Below are 20,712 nucleotides of genomic sequence, written 5' to 3' on the forward strand. Positions count from 1 at the left end.
ATTCGATTGTACATCAAAGGTAAAACTATCCTCTCCAAGGAGCACTTCATAATCCTGGCATTGTTTTTCTCTGAGTAGGCCAGTGTGATATTAAAGCCACAAACGCACTTTTAGAAACAGGATATTTAGGAAGTTGTTTTATGCAGACTTCCCTACATGACTGTGCCAGTTGTGACTCATAAGTCTCTGAGCAAACTGTTAATTCCTGAAAGATGGGGTAGTTTTCTGAAACAGACAATAGGTAAATGAATGCAGTGAGATCACACCTCTTATTTGTGCCCTAGTTTGGCTTTGAATCCACTGTTGCCAGAAACGCAAAGTAAAATAATTACAAAGCTACCAGGAATCCATCAGTTGTTTACAGTTATGGTAAATTCTACTATTTATCTTTTGTCTATTATGAAGCCTTTTAATCTCTAAATATATTTTCCAGAAGGCGAATGCAAGGATACAACTCACTACTGTACATTTGTAAAGCAACTAAAGTTATGCTTGATAGACATCTACAAACAAAGATGTTGTCAATCATGTCAAGAAATGTAACCCTTCTATGGAAAGTTCATGATGCTGCAGTGAAGAGAGGAGAAGAGAGGTCCATTAAACTAGGCTGCTCAAAGCATATACTTGTAAATAAGACATTAGTCATAACAGTTAAATGGAAGCATGGGGTTAATGAAAAAACAGTATTGCAGTTTGATGTGCTGGACAGGGTATTTTTTCTGGGAACTTTTATTATCCACTCCTTGCAATGGAACTTTTAATGTTTTAAAGATTTTTGTGCCTGGATTAGGAAGATAATATCATGGCATATCATCTGTAAAATTTTACAGGCCATTACATTATAATTTGAACAGGGAAAAAAAAAATTATTTAAAAGCACTAGGTAGTGCTTACTGTCCTTAACGGACAAGAAAAACATCACAGAATCCTTTGAAGATTTTTGGAATGCACCAACTATTGACCCCTAGGTTTTATTTTTATTATGTTATCCTATTTAACACAATTTTTTAATTTATAAAAGCTGTGGCTTTAAGCTGTAAAATTTTCGTCAGCAACTTCATTTTCATAAGCAGCTTGAGCTTAAGGGTCGATATCATAGGATGTGTTTTACTGACATTAGCTGTCAGATGGATACACAGAAGTACATTTCATTTTTTGTGCTTGTATTTATGTGTATGCAGTAAAAGACATTGTAGATGCTGGTACAATTTTCAAAACAGCAATAGATCTGTTTTGGATAAATGAGGTGTCATTTTCCATTGTTTCTATTCTGCTCCAGTCACTGAAGCACAAAGTTCTGGCATGATTAGAGTTTTGTACTGATTTGAAATTAGACACAAGGCTTCCTTGTCAGAGCTCTGAATGAAACATTTGTGAGCGCTGTTTTCTTGCACATCAGATCAAACGGGGAGCCAATAACTGGCCAGATGTGGCTGTCAGATTTTCTGTCTTGAATAAATATTTTTTCCCGTTAATGGGGAAAAATGTCCAAGGAAGATTTATTAATTACAAAGACAAGAAATCAATTTTGAGCAGTTTTCCATTAAGATGACTTTTCATCATGACCATTAACCCTTTGAGTCTTTTGCAAGTTGTTAAATTCTAATTATGATATTCCCAGATAAAGTATTTTCCATATTGCAGATTATGCCTCATTAGGGCTGTAAGCTGAGAGAACCCCAAAGGAGGCAGCAGATAATGAGGTTTTTTTCTTTTTTAGTTTCCAAACTACTGCACATGTTGGAGGCCTGAATGCTTGCATTGACTTGGATCTTGTGTGACATTACTGAACGACATTACATGCTAATTAGTGGGTATGCTGTAAGAACAGTTTTAGATACAGCATTCTTGCACAATGGGTTTGCATCACTGAAAATTAGATTAGCACTACTGTATAGGAAATGTTTAATGTGGACTGTTGCGTCCAGGGCTGACTGCAAGGAGAGGATATTCCTGATCATTACCTTTTTAATCACCAATGGGTCTTGATTGTTTAAGCAGTTTTTTAAATTAAAAGAAAACATTTGTAAGATACTTTTGTAGATATTTATTGTTTGATTTAAAAGTGCAATATTTTGTTTTGTACAGTGTTTAATAAAGATTTTGGACATATATTTTTTCTTATTACCAAAATTTCTTATTCATGTTTTTCCTTTATATTTAAAGTTTTCAACTCTTAACAAGTAGCATTTTTCTGTTGCTTTAATTTTGTCTTTGGTTAAGTATGCATGCTAAACAGAAGCAGTGCTGTAAATGTTTGTTATTGCAATTGGCATGACATTCCTCTGTAGATTATTTTATTACTTTTCCATTAACTGAAGATGTCTAATATTTAGCTTTCTTAAATGTAGTTTTGATATTTCTGAAATAAAGTCTAGTTTGATTATTCACCACTCTGATTACCCAGAAATTGTTCATTACCGTGATTTTCATAGTAGCTATGCTTTCATTCCAAGCACTATTTAATCAACCTACTATGTCCATAGTTCTGGGATTTTTGTCAAAGCCATTTGATATAAGCTATTTTTGACAGTTTAGACAGATTATCAGCTTCGTTACAGTCTGCTTTGTACTGCTATTAAGAGGCAACATAGATGTAACCTGACTGAAAAAGCGAGGAAGAGAATTTTCCAAAATCCACCTAATTCAGCTCTGACTCATTGAAATCTAGACTCATGATTCTGTAAAAAGGTGGAATAAAGTTACATTTCTTTGCCAGGCCTTGAACTGCACCAAGAGAGTTCATTTAGATCCAACAGAACAACTCTATGTTTCATATTTAGTGGGTGATGGGGATAGCTATGTGAAAAAAAAAAAACTTGTTTCAGAATATCCAATATGTGTAATAGTCTTTAGAAAGAAGAGTGTCATAAATAATATGAACAAGAAAAGCCTTAAGCTGCAATTACATGTCTAGTAATAAAATGGTGGGTTTCAGAGTTATCCTAGATGGTACCGTTGGCAAAGGTGTGTGGGTCTATTTAATTTTCCTTTTATGTCAACAATGACTTCTTTCTGTGCAGTCTTTAAAGAAAAGATTCTGTACAGCAGTTCTGTGGAGCATGCTGTGTAGCATAGTGCACGAGAAGCACTTTGAGAGTAGCAATTGGATCCACGAATAACTTTTCTGCTTTTACATCTTGGTTTAGCATGACATCATAAACCGCTTTTTCAACAGCTGTTATTTTGAGAAATATTAGTTTTCCAGCCTGCTGTTCATTTTGCCTGCATTTCAATAATATGTTGCTTATGAAAAAGTTGACCTCAAGTATTGAATACTGTCTGAAGGTTTATGATATCATTTGATGCTTTTCCTGGAAGCACAATCAGTAGGGTGTGGCTCTTTCAACTGTAATGTAATAAAGGCTTCTCTCTTTCACTATTAAACTTGGGGGAAAATATTAAGGGCAAAATGAAGGAGAATATGCCCCTCTGTCCTAAAAAAAAGTCTTCAAACACATCTGCAGAGGAACTGTTAAATGTATCATAATATGCTCTCCACTTCCTCTCAAAAATTTTTGTACTCTGCTGGTAGGTGGCAGCAAATGACTTTCTGTAACTTAATGGGGAGGGGGAAAAGTGACTTAAGAGCTAAAAAAAACCAGCTGTGAAAATTACAAAAAGCATCTGGGCTCACTCACAGACCCAGGGAAGAGCCATTTTCACCAGAACACACAGGCGCACATAATTCATGGATTCAGATTTAATTTCTCAATGAGGTTTCTTCCTCCCTAGAAAAGAGAGCTGGAGGATATTAGGAGGTTCAGTAACCTTCTCATGAGGTACCAAGATTGTGTATAGGATAGGACTTGGATGGGTGTAACTGTGCGAAGTTTTGACTTTGTTTCCTCAGTAGTGGCCAGAGAGTGACTCAAGTTTCATAAAGAAAAGGGTATTTGTAGTTTGTTTTCTTCTGCAGTACAGAAGGATGACAATGAACTAGACGTTTTCCTGTCCTGCTTTTACGATATCACAGCTTTATGTTGCCCTTGCTCATGCCCAATCCAAAATATGTCTTTACCAGATGGGGACGTGAATAATCTTCAGAGATAAAAGTTTAATTGAATTGTTGTTTCATTAATAGAGTAAGTCATATCACAAAGAACACAGTACAAAACGAAAAAATACCTGAAAGTAACTGACGGTGTAATAATGTCTGGAGCTCTCCCATGCAATGCTTTTATGCACGGCTAATATATTCAGTTCAGCTTTCTTCCTTTTATCTGATCCAGTTCCTGCTTTCAACATGTTTCCATCTTTGATATAGCCCTTTTATTGGTGATTTGGTTTATGAGGTACAAGCACATAATTCTTCAGAACCCAAATGACTGCCCTACACCAATGCGTACAAGATATGCAATAGTGAAAAAAAAAAATCATACTGCAGTACTGTGATAGAACATGATAATACTGCTAATTATAAAACTGTTTATTGGAACTTGCTTAAATCATGGACATAACAGGACCGAAATCAGTTAATCTAGATTTCCCCAAATCAGGTAAAGGTACCTAGAGAAACTACTAGGTATCTCATACAGAAGCACATAATCATTGCATGTACAATTTCTGTAAAATTTCATTTTCTGTGTATTTGTAACAAGTAATTCTTTGAAGAGCAGACAGACTGAAGCCAGGCTGTCTAGCGATTTCTGCATCTCAGTGGATATTTCTTTAACTGACTTTACATTATTTTCTGTTATCTCTACATACACCTTTATAGTTTTCTGCCTCTTTCCCCTTCAGACTGCCTCTGCAGTGAACTTTGACAGTGATAACAGGCTGTTTAGCTTTAAAAATCAGATAGGAGGATCAAAAAATGTGGTGGATAGATGTTAAGTTTTTGAACATGGTTCTCTCTGCTTCATCACCATCTACCTTAGAAACCTGAAAAACAATCATCCATGAAATCTCTTTGTGAAATGTGATTGAATTTGCACACTGGGTTTAAAAGTTACTCAGGTGGGCAGGACATGCATTTAGTGTGTCAGTGTCTCCAAAGCTTTGCATCAGCTTTGTTTCCTTTGGAAGTAAGGCTGAAAAAGCACTATCAGAGAAATTAGGAAACAGAGTCTAATGACCTGCTTTTTATGTCTGAGTGACTTCAAGTATGTGTACAGAAAAAGAGCAAGGTCACTTCTTGTTAATTACTATCAGAAACTACAGTGTGACCTTTATATTCTCCTCAGTACTGAAGGAAGGAAAGTAATGATGACTAAAGCTAAACCTGTTTTTAGAAATGCCTAGGTGTCATGGGATGCTATCTTGTGATTTGGACAGCAGAATGTAAAGAAAAAAATCATCTTATCAGATTAGTCAAAGTACTGATTAGATGAAAAACTGGTCTGATGACCTAATTATTAGATTCTTATAGCATTATTTGCTTACTATGAAAAAGAAGTTATGATCAAAAGATACCTGCTATTTCGCAAATACTCTAAGTTGATTTGCAGAAAATATGAAGGAATTAAATGTACAATACATATGCTTGAGACGGAGCATAATGAAATCTGTGAGGTAATGGAAACTAGAATTCATGACCAAAAAAAGAAGAGATGCCAGGTAAGATGCATTATTCCTACAAAATTAGGTAAATCTTTATTAGCCTTGTATAAACTTCTGGTTTTGCTTTGCTTTTCTTCAAGCTATTAATTTAAATGCTTTTAAAATCAGAATTTGCATTCTTTAAATTGCTTTCAGTATTATTTAAAGAAAAAATAAGTAGGATTCCAATTATTTCACCAGGGTACTTGAAATATTGCATTTAAGTATTAAGACAGAACAGCTACTTCCTTTGGAATAGGATTACTATTTGACTCGGAAAATTCTGAAGTAAGCTGGCGGAAGAATTTGTGGCCATGAGAATCTGTGTTAACATAGACATAACCTGGAGGAGATGGATAATTTGCTGGGCAGGTCTCTTGTTTCTTTGGAGTATATTCTGTGCGATACATAGTTTCATCTTGAAAAGGAGCTGAATTAGGAACTATAGCATGTACAGGTTTGAAACTTTGAGCTGGAACGATGTGATGTGGAATGTAATGAGATTTGAATGTAGTTAAATCATAAAATTTTCCCGTGGGTTTTGGAATTTCCTGTTGTTTCTTAGTAATCTCTTGCCGACAGCTGCCCCAGGCTTTAAAGTCTTCCTTTGTAGTAGTATTGCCTTGAAAAGGGGCATTGGTGGTTCTTCCATTAGTAACTGGTCTTATGGGGACAGCAGGAGAAATCTCATGCTTAACATAATCAAGATGGCTCGTGGAGTTAAAATCCATGTTGCCTGGTGGTGGAACATACTCTTCTCTTTTGCGGACCTCTGGCAAGGAGACCAGCCACGGCTGAAACCGATCCTGGAATTCAGTGACTCCATTAAAAGGAGCACTGGAACCAACTTTTGCATTTTCAGGCTTGCAGCTTTTTACAAGTTGCACAGGTAGCCCTTTAAAATCATTCCGGTGTGTTGTGAGATCTTCGAAGGGTTGGTTGTTTGGCTTGTATTCTTCTTTTGGTCTTACAAATTTTGGTGCCAGTTGATGAGCAATATAAGAAGTGCGATGGCTAGTAGTACTATCAAAAGGCACATCTGAAAGCTTGGCTACACAAGGAGGTTTAAAACTTTGTCTGGGATTCAGTTCCCTAGGAACAAAGTCATCTTGAAATGTAGTAGAATTTCCAAACTTCTCTGTAGGTGGGTGGTATATATGCTCCACCTTACCAGGTTCCCTTCTTTGAACTTCCCATGACCTATAGTCATCTTTAAGGCAAAAACAAAATTTCACCATACAAGTGTTATTACTTAAGACCATTCCTTTAAAATTAAGCCAAATTCTTCTGGTATGAAATCTTGCAAAACAAAGAAAATGGATGAAAGTGAGAATGATAATGTTATCTGTGTGTCTGTGATATGACAAATCTGTCTTCTGCTATTGGTATGATAAAAACAGACACAAAAATTGTGTATTTTGAATATTTTTGAGTATTTCCCCAAGGAAAAAGAAAATGTTGCATATAGATATTTAGTGTGTGTTCTATACAGAAAATAGCCATATACAGGTTTTATATACAGTATCTTACATTTTACTTAGTAGTTTATGCAAATATACAAGACTGAAAGGAACCTCACAGGTCAATGGGTCATGTTCGCTACCGATTGGGAGAATTCTCTCTCATAATTTCCCTACCAACATTACATCATCTTAAAGCTTGTTGGGATTTTTTCTTCTTTGCTTCTGTTTTTTTTTTTTTTAATGAGCAGACTGTTCTGCTATAGTTACAAAACTTACTGTCTGGCCTAAACTTCTTCACAGGCAGCTGAAATCAATTTGTTATCTTGCAATCACCGTACTTACTTCAGCTTCATTGTTTTTTCACTCCGTGATCTTTAATCCCTGTTGAACTGCTAATATGCATTTTAAATGGAGCAGTTGCATGCTGTCTTAGATGTATGTTAAGACTAGGCTAAATTATTCATTATTTGCTAGCTTACTACTTACATGCAGGCTAAACAGAAATATTTCCATTTCTTATAATTTAGAATTAATAAATAAAAATAGAATGTATTTATATAAATGCATTTCCAGCTAGCATAGGCCTAAGCTTAAAGAAGCTAGTGAAATAAAACTGGTTTTTCTCAAGAGTCTTTTTTCCCAAACGTTATCCTTCCAATTCTTTCTGTCACTGCACTCCCTCATCTGCTCACTTTGCACCAAGCATTCTAACTTCCTGTTTTAATAGACAAACCTGATTCTTGTTACCTCAAGCATCTTTTCCATACCACTGGCACTCATAATCAGGAACATCTTGATTTGCATCCTGGCACTCTAGTAGATCATATCTCATAATTTATTTTTAGTTGCTATTAACTGGGGCTGCAATGAAGCACGTGTAACAAATTCAGTAACACATTTTATGTGTAAAATTTTCTACTTGTATAAAGTATATCAAGGTCACTGCCCAGAATGACTTAAAAGATTTAGTGCTTTTGTGCTGACCGTTGTAATAGAATAATTTGTGTCAAACCAGATCATTACTAGGATGACATGCAAGCTATACGGTACACGAGATAGAAATCTAAAATAAACTTTTGACCTACACTGGGGAAAAACATGTGTTACATAAGCTAAAAATATCTGAAAGATATATTGGCACTTTAATTGCAACCAACTTTTGCCTGAGATAGCCTAACCAAGTGTATGTTAGAATTTCTCTCCTTCTAGCCAAGAAAACCTTAGAGAAGGCTTTTTGTTTAGAATCAATAAATGTCACCTCTAAACAACTGGCGTGCTGAACATCTTAAGGCATTATCACCTGCTTTCTATTATGTCTTACTCTCTGGCTCAGACTAAGAAATCCTGTTTCTGATATAGATAAGTCAAAATACTACCTTCATCTTGGTTATTTCTCTTTCTAAAGGCAGCATATATTATTACCTTGATAGGTTGGTACGGTATCCAATTTTCCTCCTGTAATGTGTTTTCTCTCTAGAGGTCTTACTAATGTCACTGGTTGTATTTTATAAGCATTATAATCTTTCTGGTATGTGGTTCCCAGTTCTATCTCTCCCATCTTTGGTTTATGTTCTTCTTGTACCCGAAAAGGCCGCTTCACAACATCATATGGTAAATAATCAGATCTGAATTGGAGAAAAAGGAAACACTGGTTAAAAAACTTTTTTTTTTTCTGATGAAGTCACCTTTCTCATTTTTTCATTATATGGAAAAACAATGACTTATAATGTTTACTCTGAAAAACCAATCTGATGCCATATGTTAGAGGGATAGCAAGGGGGAAAGAAAACCATAGTACATAAATCTAGGGTCTCTGATGCATGATATAGCCTCTATTCAAAAGTAGATGGTAAAGCAACTTTTTCAATGCTCTGAGTCTCATTCCCAGTTTAAAAATATTCTTTAAGACGTCTGAAAAGAGATGAGAGAAAGTTGCTGTAACCTTACAAAGAAATGACCAAGAAAGCAGAAGCAGAGCAAAGATCAAACTCCTACAAGTGGCAGCATTTACTAATTGCATGAGGAGAATGGAATATAATCACAAACAGCATTTCACCATGTTTTAATGGGCACGTTACATCAAAAGGGTGCATATTATACATGTAGCTGTTTGAACAGTATATGCAGTACACGATCAATCTTGCAGAAGGGCATTTGGCCTTTCTATGTATGTCCTTTCTGTTTTTTTTTATAAACAAATAAAGAATTTTCACCTGTTACCCTTAAAAGGAAAACAATAATGGAAAAATAAAGGTTTATGCTCCTATCACATTATTAATAAAGAAAGAGTGATGTCTTTTTCTAACCCTTTGAAAGGTGCTCTTTAATTTTGTAAGCTTAACATCGGAGTCTGTGCACTGACAGGACAGACCTACTGAACCCTTTTACAGTTGGCTTTCTTCAAACTCCTAATAATTTAGAACTGTGTGAATAAAAAAAAAACAACCTCTATTCCTTTTTCATAAGGTTCCATTTTCCCACTATCTCAGATTCCACACGTATTACAGAAAGTTCCCTAGCTTGCCAGTTTTTTCAGGCTCAATGACACCTAGATTTCCAAACCAGGCTGAAAAAAAGGACAAAAATTTTAGATTATCTTTAGGTTAAAGGATGTTGTAAAGAATGCAAATCTTTTGCATGCTTGCATGTTTTCTATGTGTGTTTCGCTACTTTTTATGACCTTTTTGTGGTAACTGTAGTTCTACACTCAAAATTTATACTTTTAAATACGCTAAAAGTGTAAAGGATGCAATGATTGCATTTTGAAAATGATTGCAATACAATGTTCAGTCCCCCCTTAAATGACAAAGTATGAGAAACTTTACAGACTCATTGTAAAACACATTGCTTCAAAATGTTTACTTAAATGTTGTAATTCCTTCCATTTTCCCACGATGCAGTTGGTACTCTTGTTTCGGCTTAAGGCTCCGGGGAGGAGAGATGTTGCTATACTTGGGATATTTTTCCACATACTCTGTTGTGAGGCACGGCTGTTGTCCATTATCATAAATCCTTGTGGGTTTATGAGGGCAGCGATGGCGCCTGGGTAAAACACATCAGATGAGATCATTTTGAATAGTTTCATTTAAGGGGAAAAACCCATGCCCTATCTATTGGGAGCGAATAACAAATGGGGAAGATTGAACAATGTCAGTAGCTTGTGTTTAAAATCTTTTCTGAGTGACAAAACCACAAAATATTGTGCTGATGGCATAGGTCCCGAAGCACAGGATACTAATACAGTAATAAACAGTATCAGTATGCGAGGATGGATAGAGTTGACCTCAGTCCTCTAAATGATGCTACCACCAAGATGCACTTTCCTCTCTTTTTTTAACTTTAATGATACTACTGGTCTTATTTGCTTCATTTCCCCTCACATATTGCCTCTTTTTTTACCGTTTTCCCTCATCACTTGTCTTCATTTCTGTGCATCTGCTTACCTATTTTAAGCACAACTCTTGATTAACCCTTTTTGATTAGAATTTTAGTGGTGTGAAATCTCAACTGCACTTCTGGTGCTCTGCAGGTCATTTCTGACTTTTCAACCCTTTTTTTCACAGACTGACTAAATCCTCTGTCCAAAACCTATGTTTGTTTAGAAGTAATGACAACCTTTTTTTCTTAACAGGTTTTTTCAATTACACCTGCTTGTTATTGATGCCTGTTTTAATGACATCATTGTGTTAGAAGGTGCTAAGAGGTATATCATTACTTCATTTATTAGTTATACCTTGTTGTTCTGTGTAAATTATGCATGAAATTAAAATGTACACATTATTTTCTGTATTGCTTTGAAAAATCTTATGTTCATTCTAATTTACATAACACACCTGTCTCTGGTAGTTTGTTTCAAGCATAGTTTTAAAATTTTATTTTACCTGACATGATTATTATTTAATCTCTCCCTTAAGGAGATATATAATGAAAGATGTTCCTCCTACTTGTGGCTGACAACTTGCAATACTGGTTCAGATATAAGCAAAGGGAAATAACAAGAAATATTTTTTTAGATAAATAAGTATTGTAACATTCTGTACATGAAAACTAAAAATAACTAAAGAACAGGAAGAGTAAAAGTGTACACCTCTTACTGGGTGTAAATCAAGTTTCAGGAAGGTGGATACCCAAGGAATAGTTCAAAGGTCTGCAGAGAAATTTAGCTAGCACTAGAAGAAAACCAAGAAGGAAAAAAAAAATAAAGCAAGGTAAAATAGAATACAGAAACAGACACGAAGGACTCCTGCTGGGAAAAGTGAAACGAAAAAACCACTAAAAGAAGCTATCTGGAACTGGAGATCCCTAAAGCTGGTATTAGTTTGGGTTGCCTGACTTTGCCAGCTCAGTAGCTCAATAAATGAGAAATGAAGTAGCCCTGTCTAGGAAGCCAGATCCTTTCAAAGCCTCAGGTGCTTACTCCTTTTCAATCAAGTCAACAGCCAGTCAAGTAACAATTGAGGGACTTATTCAGAACATAGCAGGGAAAGGAAGAAGAGGGAAAGAACAGGAAAGGTAGGAAAACAAGGAGGTGAGTGTGGGCTGTTTCTCAGCATGGTGCTTGCCTGCCACTACATTTTTCATTAAACTCAGTTACTACCTTAGTAATTTTTTTTTTCAGTAAGTATAAATAGCATATGCTGTGTTATGTAGGTCTAAAAGTAACAGCTAAAGAGAAACTACAACCATTGAACATATGTGTTGAAATATAGGGTATCATATTATAATGTTCACATATTTTAGGCATACAATTCAAAGGAGTTTGAAACAAACAATATTTGTCTACAAAAACTTCATTGTGACACTCTTCAATTTGCCATAAGCTGGTCCAGAAGACCAATCACCAAACAAAATGCATGCTCTGTTCTGGCATCATCAGTCTTTAAAGACTTACCTCTCACTATTTTCTAAGCAATATTGTCAGTATATCCCCCATACTGCTGAATGGTCATGCTACAATCAGATACTAGAAAAATAATTATTTGCAGAGTGACCCTGTAGTTCTTGGTAGATTCAACACAGAGATGAAAGTAATCTAATGTATCTCTCCAAGGAAAGAAGCTTTTGTAATTTCATTAGAATTAATTGCTAAATCAAAAATGTCCTTGATCCCAGTCATTTCTAGCACATGAAATAATTCTGAACAGCCTCTAACTATGCACAAAACTACTTGGATTCAGAGGAGACTGTTCAGGAAGATCCTACATCCTACTCTGTGCTGTGAAAGAACTTCCGGTGCGCCTAAAAGGCAATGCAAAATCACCTTAATATAAATGTGAATTTGACTTGGAGAAGAGAATAGGGTTTTTTCGTTAACCTGTAAATCTACTTTTGGATGTTGCCCAACAGCTAAACCAAAGTTTTCATTTAGATAAAACTGATTACATAGGGAATCACAGCTCTTTAGAGAGAAAATGCTAATAATAATTAATCAGAGAAGACAAATTACAGCTCTGAAAGATGAAACATGTTGCTTACAATTTGGACAGAACTTCTTGAGTCCCTGATTATTTTAAACTTGTTATTTGTAGTAAACTTCAACCCGAGAGTTACTGATAATTCAAATGAATTTGGTGAGAATATGCCCTCCCCTATGACTGCCTGATGCCTGCTTTGATGGATTATTATTCTTTCCCTTCTTTCAGGCAGACTAACCATCTTGTGTCTTGCATAAGGTCTGAACAGAATCTTAGCTAAATAAAAATGACAGTGTACGGACTCTTTACTGCCAAATGCTGTTGCTCTGATTATTTTAACAGAATGATGCTGAATTTCACTTATTTAGGATCTGGCATCCATACAGTTCATTTTTATAAAGTGCTATCAAGACTGTTAAAATTTCCCACAAAGTATTTTGCTGTCAGAGAACTACACTAATAATAAGGAAAATTGAATGATTATCATCATAAAGAACTCATTTTAGAACCAAAACCCTCAAAGTCGTTGGGTTTTTTTAACTGCCTGTGCACATGCTCTGGTCTGAAAGACAGAAGTAAAGTATGGACTCTGTATTTTTGAGTCACCTGCTTTCCTAGTGTTAACAGGAGACCTAGTAGCTTTTATTGGGTTTGCGTGTATTTACACGTGGTCAGTATGAAGTCTTAAATATCCCATATTTTAGAGAAATCACCCTTTTTCGTCTTAACTTACATTTATTCGGGAATCTAGATTTATTTGATAATGATAACAAAAGTGCAATAAATGGGGAAAGGACTGAGAAGAAGCAGTACTTTATTTTTATACCTCAAAACTGAACTTCTATGCTTCTGCATGCTGTGATTCTGTGATTTATGGTGATGAATACTACTCTTGAGTACAGAGCGTTCATCTGCCTCAGAGGCTTTATTCTTCCTTTGGAGGCCAGATTTAACATCCTGTATTTGCTGTTAGACATTTCTATTGAGCCAGTGATCTGAAGCCTGACTGTACTTGCTAGCAGGGGGTAATTTTCTCCTGTATTAACACATTTGGAACCTACGGGAAGTAAGAAAATGTAAAATATTTAATTCTCTTTATGGATCAATCCCAAGTAAGACTAGTTCATAGTTTCTTCACATTAAAAATACACTACTTCTAAAATAAGAAATGGATCTGGAATATCTTAGGAAACAATACAGAATCCAGGCATTACTCTGCAGAATGCACTGTTGTGAACATTTTTGTGGTTATTAAAAAAAACACCAAACCTCCAACTAAACTTACATCTCTACCATAGCAGCTTGAAAATGATCATCATACCACCTTGGTAGCATCTTATGCTACTACAAAAGTCTTGAAGTCTTAAGCTCAAAAGGCAAGAAGTTATGTCAGTTATTAAAACCTGAGAAGGTCGCCAGCATTGGACCTGTTTTGCAAATTGATCTTTGAGCATGCTCAGCACTGGGTATGCTTCTGGTGGTTTTGGCATTACAATTATTTGTTGATTTTCAAAAAGATCACCTAATAGGCACAGAAAGTGATTCAGTCTAATAAGCAGGAATCTATTCAAAATATTCTTAAAGATCTTGTTACAAGTATTTGATTAAGAGCCCAGGACTGCAACCCCTAAGTATGAACACTAGCACTCAGATGTCAGCCTTTAATGAGTGCATTATGTATGTCACAATTTAAAAAAGGTCATTCTGGAACTTTGGAGGCTTTTTCCACTTCCCTGTAAAAAGAAAACAGAATAAAGTTCTGTTTTACTGACTTTCCTTCCCTGTATTTGTAAAAAACTAGTAAAACTTTTCTGAGTTTTTTTTCTTCTGTGAACAGCTAAGAAAGATTGTTTCCTTCTATTTTATTACTTAGAGTTAAACAGTAATTATATCCCCACAAAATTTCCTGCAAATAGCTAAATTATAACTTCTACAAAATATTAGATCTCTTTCTTCACTTTGAAATCTGTTCTAAGATATCTATGTATTGCGATGTCCAGGTAACACTGCCAAGCAACCAGTCTTCCCCTAAAAACAGAAACACTATAGCTACACTGAAGCAAACACAGTGTGCTGTCTAAACCAATAATGGCTTAAGATTTTATTGACTGTAAAAACTTCAGTGATATTTATTTTCAACCATAAGTTTTGTGCATGTTTTTTTCAATTATTCATATTAATAAGCTGGTGTTTTGAATTGAGAATTTTCAGTTGAGTTAAACCTGGTTTTGAATTGAGAATTTTCAGTTGAGTTAAACCTGTTTTTTTGCTGTCAGATTGTTCTCTCAGCATCTTTATGCTTGAGCCTGAGCCAGATTTGATATCTCATCATGAAAACTATGTGTTCCAACTCTTCATTAATCTAGGACTTTCGAAACCAAATTTACAGGGCAAACTACACCCACAGTCTTGGCCAAAAGTACATGAGAAACCTTACACGCTGCCTGTCTCCATCTCTGTCTACAGATCAAAGAAAAAAAGTAGCTGATGAACAGGTAGACAGAATTCCCATACAGAAACACATAAGGAGTGCTTCTGCTATACAAACCTCAAAATGAAAGCTGTAGTTCATGGTGCGCTTTGCAGCTGTAGTGTTGGTCCTGTGCTTCCAACAGCCAGTGATCACACTCTTGCGATCTTACAATGACTCTCCTTGTATGTAGCCGTTGGATTTCTTTTTTAATATTAAAGACTGAATCTTTGAATCTGAGGATGTGAATCCTAGAATGATTATTTATTTTTCTGGGTTTTTTTGTTTGTTTCATTTGGTTTTTCCTTTTTTTGTTGTTTGTTTTTGTTTTTTAAGTAGACAGAGAAGAAATCGAAAATATTAACCATACTGACTCTAAAGCTATAAATATATATGTAAATTCTGCAAGGTTTAAATCCCTCATGATTTTGCGAAAACCAACTTGTAAATTTTTTTACCTATGGCATTGATAATATTGCTTATAGATCTGTAATAGTAATTTTAAACAAAAACTTGCCTGCTGTACCATCTTATACCAGCCTCCCTGGGCCAAAGAGACCCAGGACAATGATGAACTGTGTGTCTCCATATGGGATCTTTGAATATAAAGACATAGCGGGGCTTCCCTTCATAGTGCAGAGCATTACCGGAGGTGATGTTAGAAAGGCAGATATGTTAAATCTGTTTTAAAGGCTGTAGTGCTTGCACAGGTTTCTGTCAAGGTTGATTCAGCCACAACTCTTCTGAGGGTTCCTGTGGAGCAGTCCCTCTCTCCACAGAGCTGAGTTCGCCCTGTTTCAGGGAGAAGCCTGATTCTGAGGTTTAGTCTAGGTGCCTTTGAAAGACTGCGCCCATTCATTTCTGTTATAATACATTTAAGATATGTTTTCCCCACTATGTAACATAAACATATGTTATGTAAACATAAACATATTACTTCCATTTACTGAGATCCCTTTTAGAAAAAAGTGAAGCCAGAAACTGTTGAAATGGAAATGTTACCCACTTTCTGCTTTCCCCCTGCTAAAAACATTAGCCGCGACCAGCGACGGGGGTCCCCGAGCAGCCCCCCAGGGGGTGGATGAGGAGGGATACAAGATGGGGGTGGCGGTGGGAGGGTGCGGGGTCCTGAGGGGGAGCCGCCGCCACTCCCCTGGGGGGAACCCTCCCGGGGACCCCAAGCCTCCCCCCGCTCCCCGAAGCCGGTGGCGACCGGCGGGGCCCCTGCTTACCCGCAGGTACAGATCTCACACAGGCACCGAGGCGGCCCCATGCTCAGGCGCCTCTCCGCCGGGGTAGCGACGGAAGCGCTCCGTCGCGTAGCAACGGCGGCGTCCTCACGGTGAGCGGCCCCCGCCGGCTTCCGTCCGCCGTCACGTACGGGGATGGGGCGGAGGAACGGGCGCGGGCTTCCGGGTGCGGGCGGCGCGGCGCCGGGTGGGAGCGGAGGTGAGGGTTCGCTCCCCCGCCGCGGGGGGGTCGTTTGGCGGCGGGGGGGCTCGGGCAGAAGCGGGGTGCGGGACCGGCTGCGCGTGTGGGCCGGGCGGGCGAGGCCTCCCCCCCTCATCTCCTCAGTCCCGGCCCTGCGGGCGCCTCTCGCGCCGTGGCGGCAGTCCTCGGCGTGGAAGCGTGTAAACGAGGGCGGGGTTCTGCGGCCCCCTTTGCAGCGGTAGTCCCTGGGACGGCCGTGCGGAGCCGTGGCGTTGGAAGGCCGGGAGCAGCCCCGGGGGCTGCGGCTGCCGGTGGCGCCCGCTCGAAGGGGCGGGAGGGGAAGGAGGAACGGGGAGCGGGACGGGCCAGGCCGGAGCAGTGAGGTTGTGGCTCTCCGGGGCACCTTCGGGACCGCAGAGCCGAGGCGGCTCAGTGGTGGTACATGACGAAAAACTGACCAAGAACCCAAAACGCCGGTTCTTGTAAAATGTAGAAACGCCGTGTTTAAGTGTCTGGTGTCTGACCCGTAGTACCAGTTGTGTCTGAGGAACGTGATGCGCTCCACGTGCCAGGGGAGGTTTCCCTGATGAGTAGCTCTAGTCACAATTTCTGTAATTAAGAAAAAAAACCGAACACCCACCCACCTCCCCCCCCAAAAAAAACCCCCAACCAAACAAACAAAAAAAAAACCCAAACCAACCAACAGCTGTTTCTTAAGTTGTCTCCTAAATAAAATACTTTCCTCCGTTCAGAGAACTGGCTAACCATGGTCCTCACAAGTGTGGAAAAGATGGTCGGCCTCCAGAAGAAGACTTCTGGAATTAGGAATATCTGTATATTGGCCCACGTGGATCATGGTAAGACATGTGCTTGCAACTGACAGAAGCCTTGTGAGGAAAACTTGGGGGTGTGTTAGTTTGAATGATGGTAAAATATTTTGGTCGCTGTTTTAAAGCAATAGGTTTTCACAGATTTAGCTTTAAACTGTCTTAATCCTGATTCTGAGAAGTAAGTTTGCTTTATGCATGTTTCTTTTGCCCTGATGCAATTTATCTTTTAGAATTTAAGAGAGCCTTATGCTATAATAATTTGGAATAGTTGAAACTGAATGTTGGTGTGAATGAAATATATACATGTGTGAGGTAGGCTGTTGTATTTCTATGTTTAAAGGAAGAAGTTAGGTGGAAATAATAAATGCTTCTTTTAAGACACAAATCTTTGGACTAATTGCATGATATATTGAGGTTCTGATGTACTGTTTGTTATTTTGTCTGCTTTTCTGGTCATGACAGACATTGCATCCACTCTTGAAAAATAAATTTGTGTGTACCTAATGGGTGAAGTTGAATAAATGGATTTATTTTTTTAAAGTTAGTTTATCCTTTCGTGGCATTTTAAAGCCTTTATTAATGTTGATATCTCAGAACTCTAGATGTTATCAGCATTTATAATATTGTCGCATCTTCTACTGTCTGTATTAACTTAAACAAAGTGCTTTATTTTTCTTTTCAGGCAAAACTACTCTAGCTGATTGTCTAATATCTAGCAATGGAATAATCTCTAGCCGCTTGGCAGGAAAGGTACTGTCGTTTTTAACAAAATTCTGGTGTGTGTGTGCTGGGATTGTAAACCAGTGATGATTAAGGAAATTCTCTTCCTAGTCTTGCTAAACCTCATTTTCTCACAGTCATACTCTTTGATAGTTGATAAGTAACTTGTGAAGGTAATTCTAGAGATTTATCACCTCTTTTGTTTTTGTACCCAGCTGAGATACCTAGACAGTAGAGAAGACGAACAGATCCGAGGAATAACCATGAAATCTAGTGCAATTTCATTGCACTTTGTGAAAGGTAAGTTGTTGATGCTGGCAAGTATGAACTTTAGTATATGTTTTTGTTAATTTTCCTGCCTCTTCATTGTTGCTGTTGACATTTTTTGTGTGCAACTTTTCCTTTTCTGTTTCTCAGTGTTAGGCCATGATTCTGCAAAGACTTAGGCATGTATTCAGCTATTAACCAAGATAATTAAGTTCCCTCTCAGGGTTAGCAAAACGGTCTTCAATTGTATTTCTGAGTGGAAGCAATTATGAAAGTGCCGTTATCTTTTTCTTTTAGATCTAAATGTTTATATTTTGATCTTAGTTCTAGAAATAATGTCACTGAAAGGCAAGATCTTCTTTCAAAAAGCAGCAAATTTTAAAATGATTTTGTACAATCTTATCTTTATATAAGAATAACTAAAAGAACTGCATGAACAGAAAAGCCGCCGTTAGACTTTCCATTACAGATGATTATAAAAAAATAGTTGAAATCATTGCTCTTCCAGCGAAGTATTGTAAACTGCGGCTGCTTTATTAACTCTGAAACTGCGTTACTTTTAATGGTTAGAACCTTTTATGTCTGTTGTCTTTCTGTTGTATTGAAATTTAGACTCTAATACAACTTCTTAAACAGGAAAGTCATTTGATCTCATTTTGATTATGCCTGATGAGAAATGCAGTGAATTCATCACAAGTTGACTGAAGTCTCTGCTAAACAGAATTTTTTTTGGGATTAGTGTAGAAAATACTGAAAACTTTTCCTGTATTGGTATAATGAAGATATTTTAGTAATATGGAGTCAAAAGTCTGTTTTTAAAAAAATCACAAGATTGAAATGAGGCATTTTATCAAAAATGTAGGGTTTATTTTTATGACAGTCTGTCATGATTTATCTTTAAATGCAGCCTGTAATGCCGTTGATTGTGTTTTAGCTAGTGATTACTCTAATATTACTACAAGCCTGTTCGGGGTTAGGGTTTTTCTTGTTTGGTTGGCTGGTGTGTTTTTGTTTTTAATTTTCCGAAGGCAGTTGGTCATTGAAAGGTGGAGATCGGCATTAAGCATGAAATTAAAACCAATTAGGCACAAGCCACTAGATGTTATACTGCTGACGGTCTTCCTGTCCCATTGGAGTTTTTCTTAAGGGTAATGGCTGCTGCAGAGTTGGTCCTTAGAAATTAATAATAGCTTAAGCAGTGTTAACAGGTGGCTGAAATAAATATTTTTGAAAACTGTTCTGAAATATTAATTTATTATTTGATCCTAGGTGATCAGGAGTATCTGATTAATTTAATAGACTCCCCAGGGCACGTGGATTTTTCTTCAGAAGTATCTACTGCTGTCCGACTCTGTGATGGTTGCATCATAGTGGTGGATGCTGTTGAAGGAGTCTGTCCACAGGTGAAATAAAGTATATTAAATAGAGAAAGAGGGTAGAGAAGACACAGTAAGCACAATCTTAAGTGTATTATGTAGAAATAAAAGATGAGCTGGTTTAAGGATTTTCATAAACCTTCTAATAAAAGACGGTGTAATTGAGGTATAAAAGAGGGTAGTTACTTTCATAGCTGTGCTGAAGAGCTGAGTAATGCTGGTGACTGGGTGTAGTGATGTAGGGTTGAAACAGTGAGTATGCAATTTTTCAAGTAATGGAATGTTTGTGTAGAGAATAAATAAATGTCTTAAAGGAAAAATATCTTTACATGTACTTTTAGGGTATTGAAAAAATATGTAAAATAACATTGAGATTGCTTTTTTTCATGGCTTACTTTTCTAAAGAGGGTTTTTTTTTGTGGTGTTGTGGGTGTTTTTGGCATGGAATTCTGCCGTTCTGCGGAGTTCTGTAATAGCTAACACTACTATGGGAGTCAAATTTCTGGTTTTAATGTCAGCCTGTCCTTTATTATAAGCTTAATTAAATTTTAGAATTATATTGCCATTTACTTTAACATTCCATCTCTTCTGTGGTATAAAGCTCTCTATAATGGATTTTTTAAAACTATTTCCTTCTTAATAGACTCAAGCGGTTCTACGGCAAGCATGGCTAGAAAATATACGTCCAGTATTGGTGATTAATAAAATCGATCGCTTGATTGTGGAGCTCAAGCTCACCCCTCAGGAAGCATACTTGCACCTTAAGAATATCTTAGAACAGGTATTCATTCTATAGTATCATGTTCACACAGCAGATTTTGTTGAGGGTTTTTCTCTTCCCCCTTTTCTCCATTTTTGAATTGAGAAACACTGTAGTTTTCACTGCCTTATAGCTGGAATCAGTTTAGATCAGCAGAACCAGTTTTTTCTTACTTTGCAGGATCAAGCACTGTAACATCTAGTCTGATTTTTAACATTGAGATATATTTTATTTCTGGTTTCATTTTGAGGTTCGTTCATAATGCCCATGATAGAGAAAAAAGTAATAAATGCCTCTTGACAGGTCATCAGGAGGAGTCTTCATTTTTAGAAATAATATGCTGACTGTTTTGCTCTTCCTGTTAAATTTCTTAAACTTCTTTGGAGGTAGACAAATAGTATCTTCAGACTGCTCCTGATATTGATGGATTTATGCAGGGA

General features: G+C 37.1%; 3 protein-coding genes across 8 annotated transcripts in view; 2 read left to right on the forward strand and 1 right to left on the reverse strand.

The window, feature by feature from the left end:
- The window catches only part of ADAMTSL3 (ADAMTS like 3), a 193,334-nt gene extending 190,935 nt beyond the window's left edge, over nucleotides 1-2,399 (forward strand). For all 6 annotated transcript variants that reach the window (XM_075100507.1, XM_075100506.1, XM_075100508.1 and 3 more), the window contains one exon: nucleotides 434-2,399. In XM_075100507.1, the coding sequence (XP_074956608.1) occupies nucleotides 434-543 (110 nt within the window). In that variant the 3' untranslated portion in view covers nucleotides 544-2,399. The remainder of the gene's footprint in view (nucleotides 1-433) is intronic.
- Nucleotides 2,226-16,768, reverse strand: SAXO2 (stabilizer of axonemal microtubules 2). The gene is made up of 4 exons (XM_075100513.1): nucleotides 16,121-16,768; nucleotides 9,867-10,046; nucleotides 8,427-8,629; nucleotides 2,226-6,751 (listed from the first exon to the last, which is right to left on the reverse strand). Exons 1-4 carry the CDS (start codon nucleotides 16,453-16,455, stop codon nucleotides 5,769-5,771), a joined length of 1,701 nt encoding a protein of 566 aa, XP_074956614.1. The 5' UTR covers nucleotides 16,456-16,768; the 3' UTR covers nucleotides 2,226-5,768.
- Nucleotides 16,276-20,712, forward strand: part of EFL1 (elongation factor like GTPase 1) — an 83,008-nt gene continuing 78,571 nt past the window's right edge. The window contains exons 1-6 of the mRNA XM_075100510.1: nucleotides 16,276-16,337; nucleotides 17,072-17,176; nucleotides 17,832-17,899; nucleotides 18,085-18,169; nucleotides 19,406-19,539; nucleotides 20,156-20,293. Coding sequence (XP_074956611.1) covers nucleotides 17,086-17,176; nucleotides 17,832-17,899; nucleotides 18,085-18,169; nucleotides 19,406-19,539; nucleotides 20,156-20,293 — 516 coding nt within the window. The 5' untranslated portion in view covers nucleotides 16,276-16,337; nucleotides 17,072-17,085. The remainder of the gene's footprint in view (nucleotides 16,338-17,071; nucleotides 17,177-17,831; nucleotides 17,900-18,084; nucleotides 18,170-19,405; nucleotides 19,540-20,155; nucleotides 20,294-20,712) is intronic.

This window comes from Phalacrocorax aristotelis, chromosome 7 (genome assembly GCF_949628215.1).
Source record: "Phalacrocorax aristotelis chromosome 7, bGulAri2.1, whole genome shotgun sequence".
Classification (NCBI taxonomy): Eukaryota; Metazoa; Chordata; class Aves; order Suliformes; family Phalacrocoracidae; genus Phalacrocorax; species Phalacrocorax aristotelis.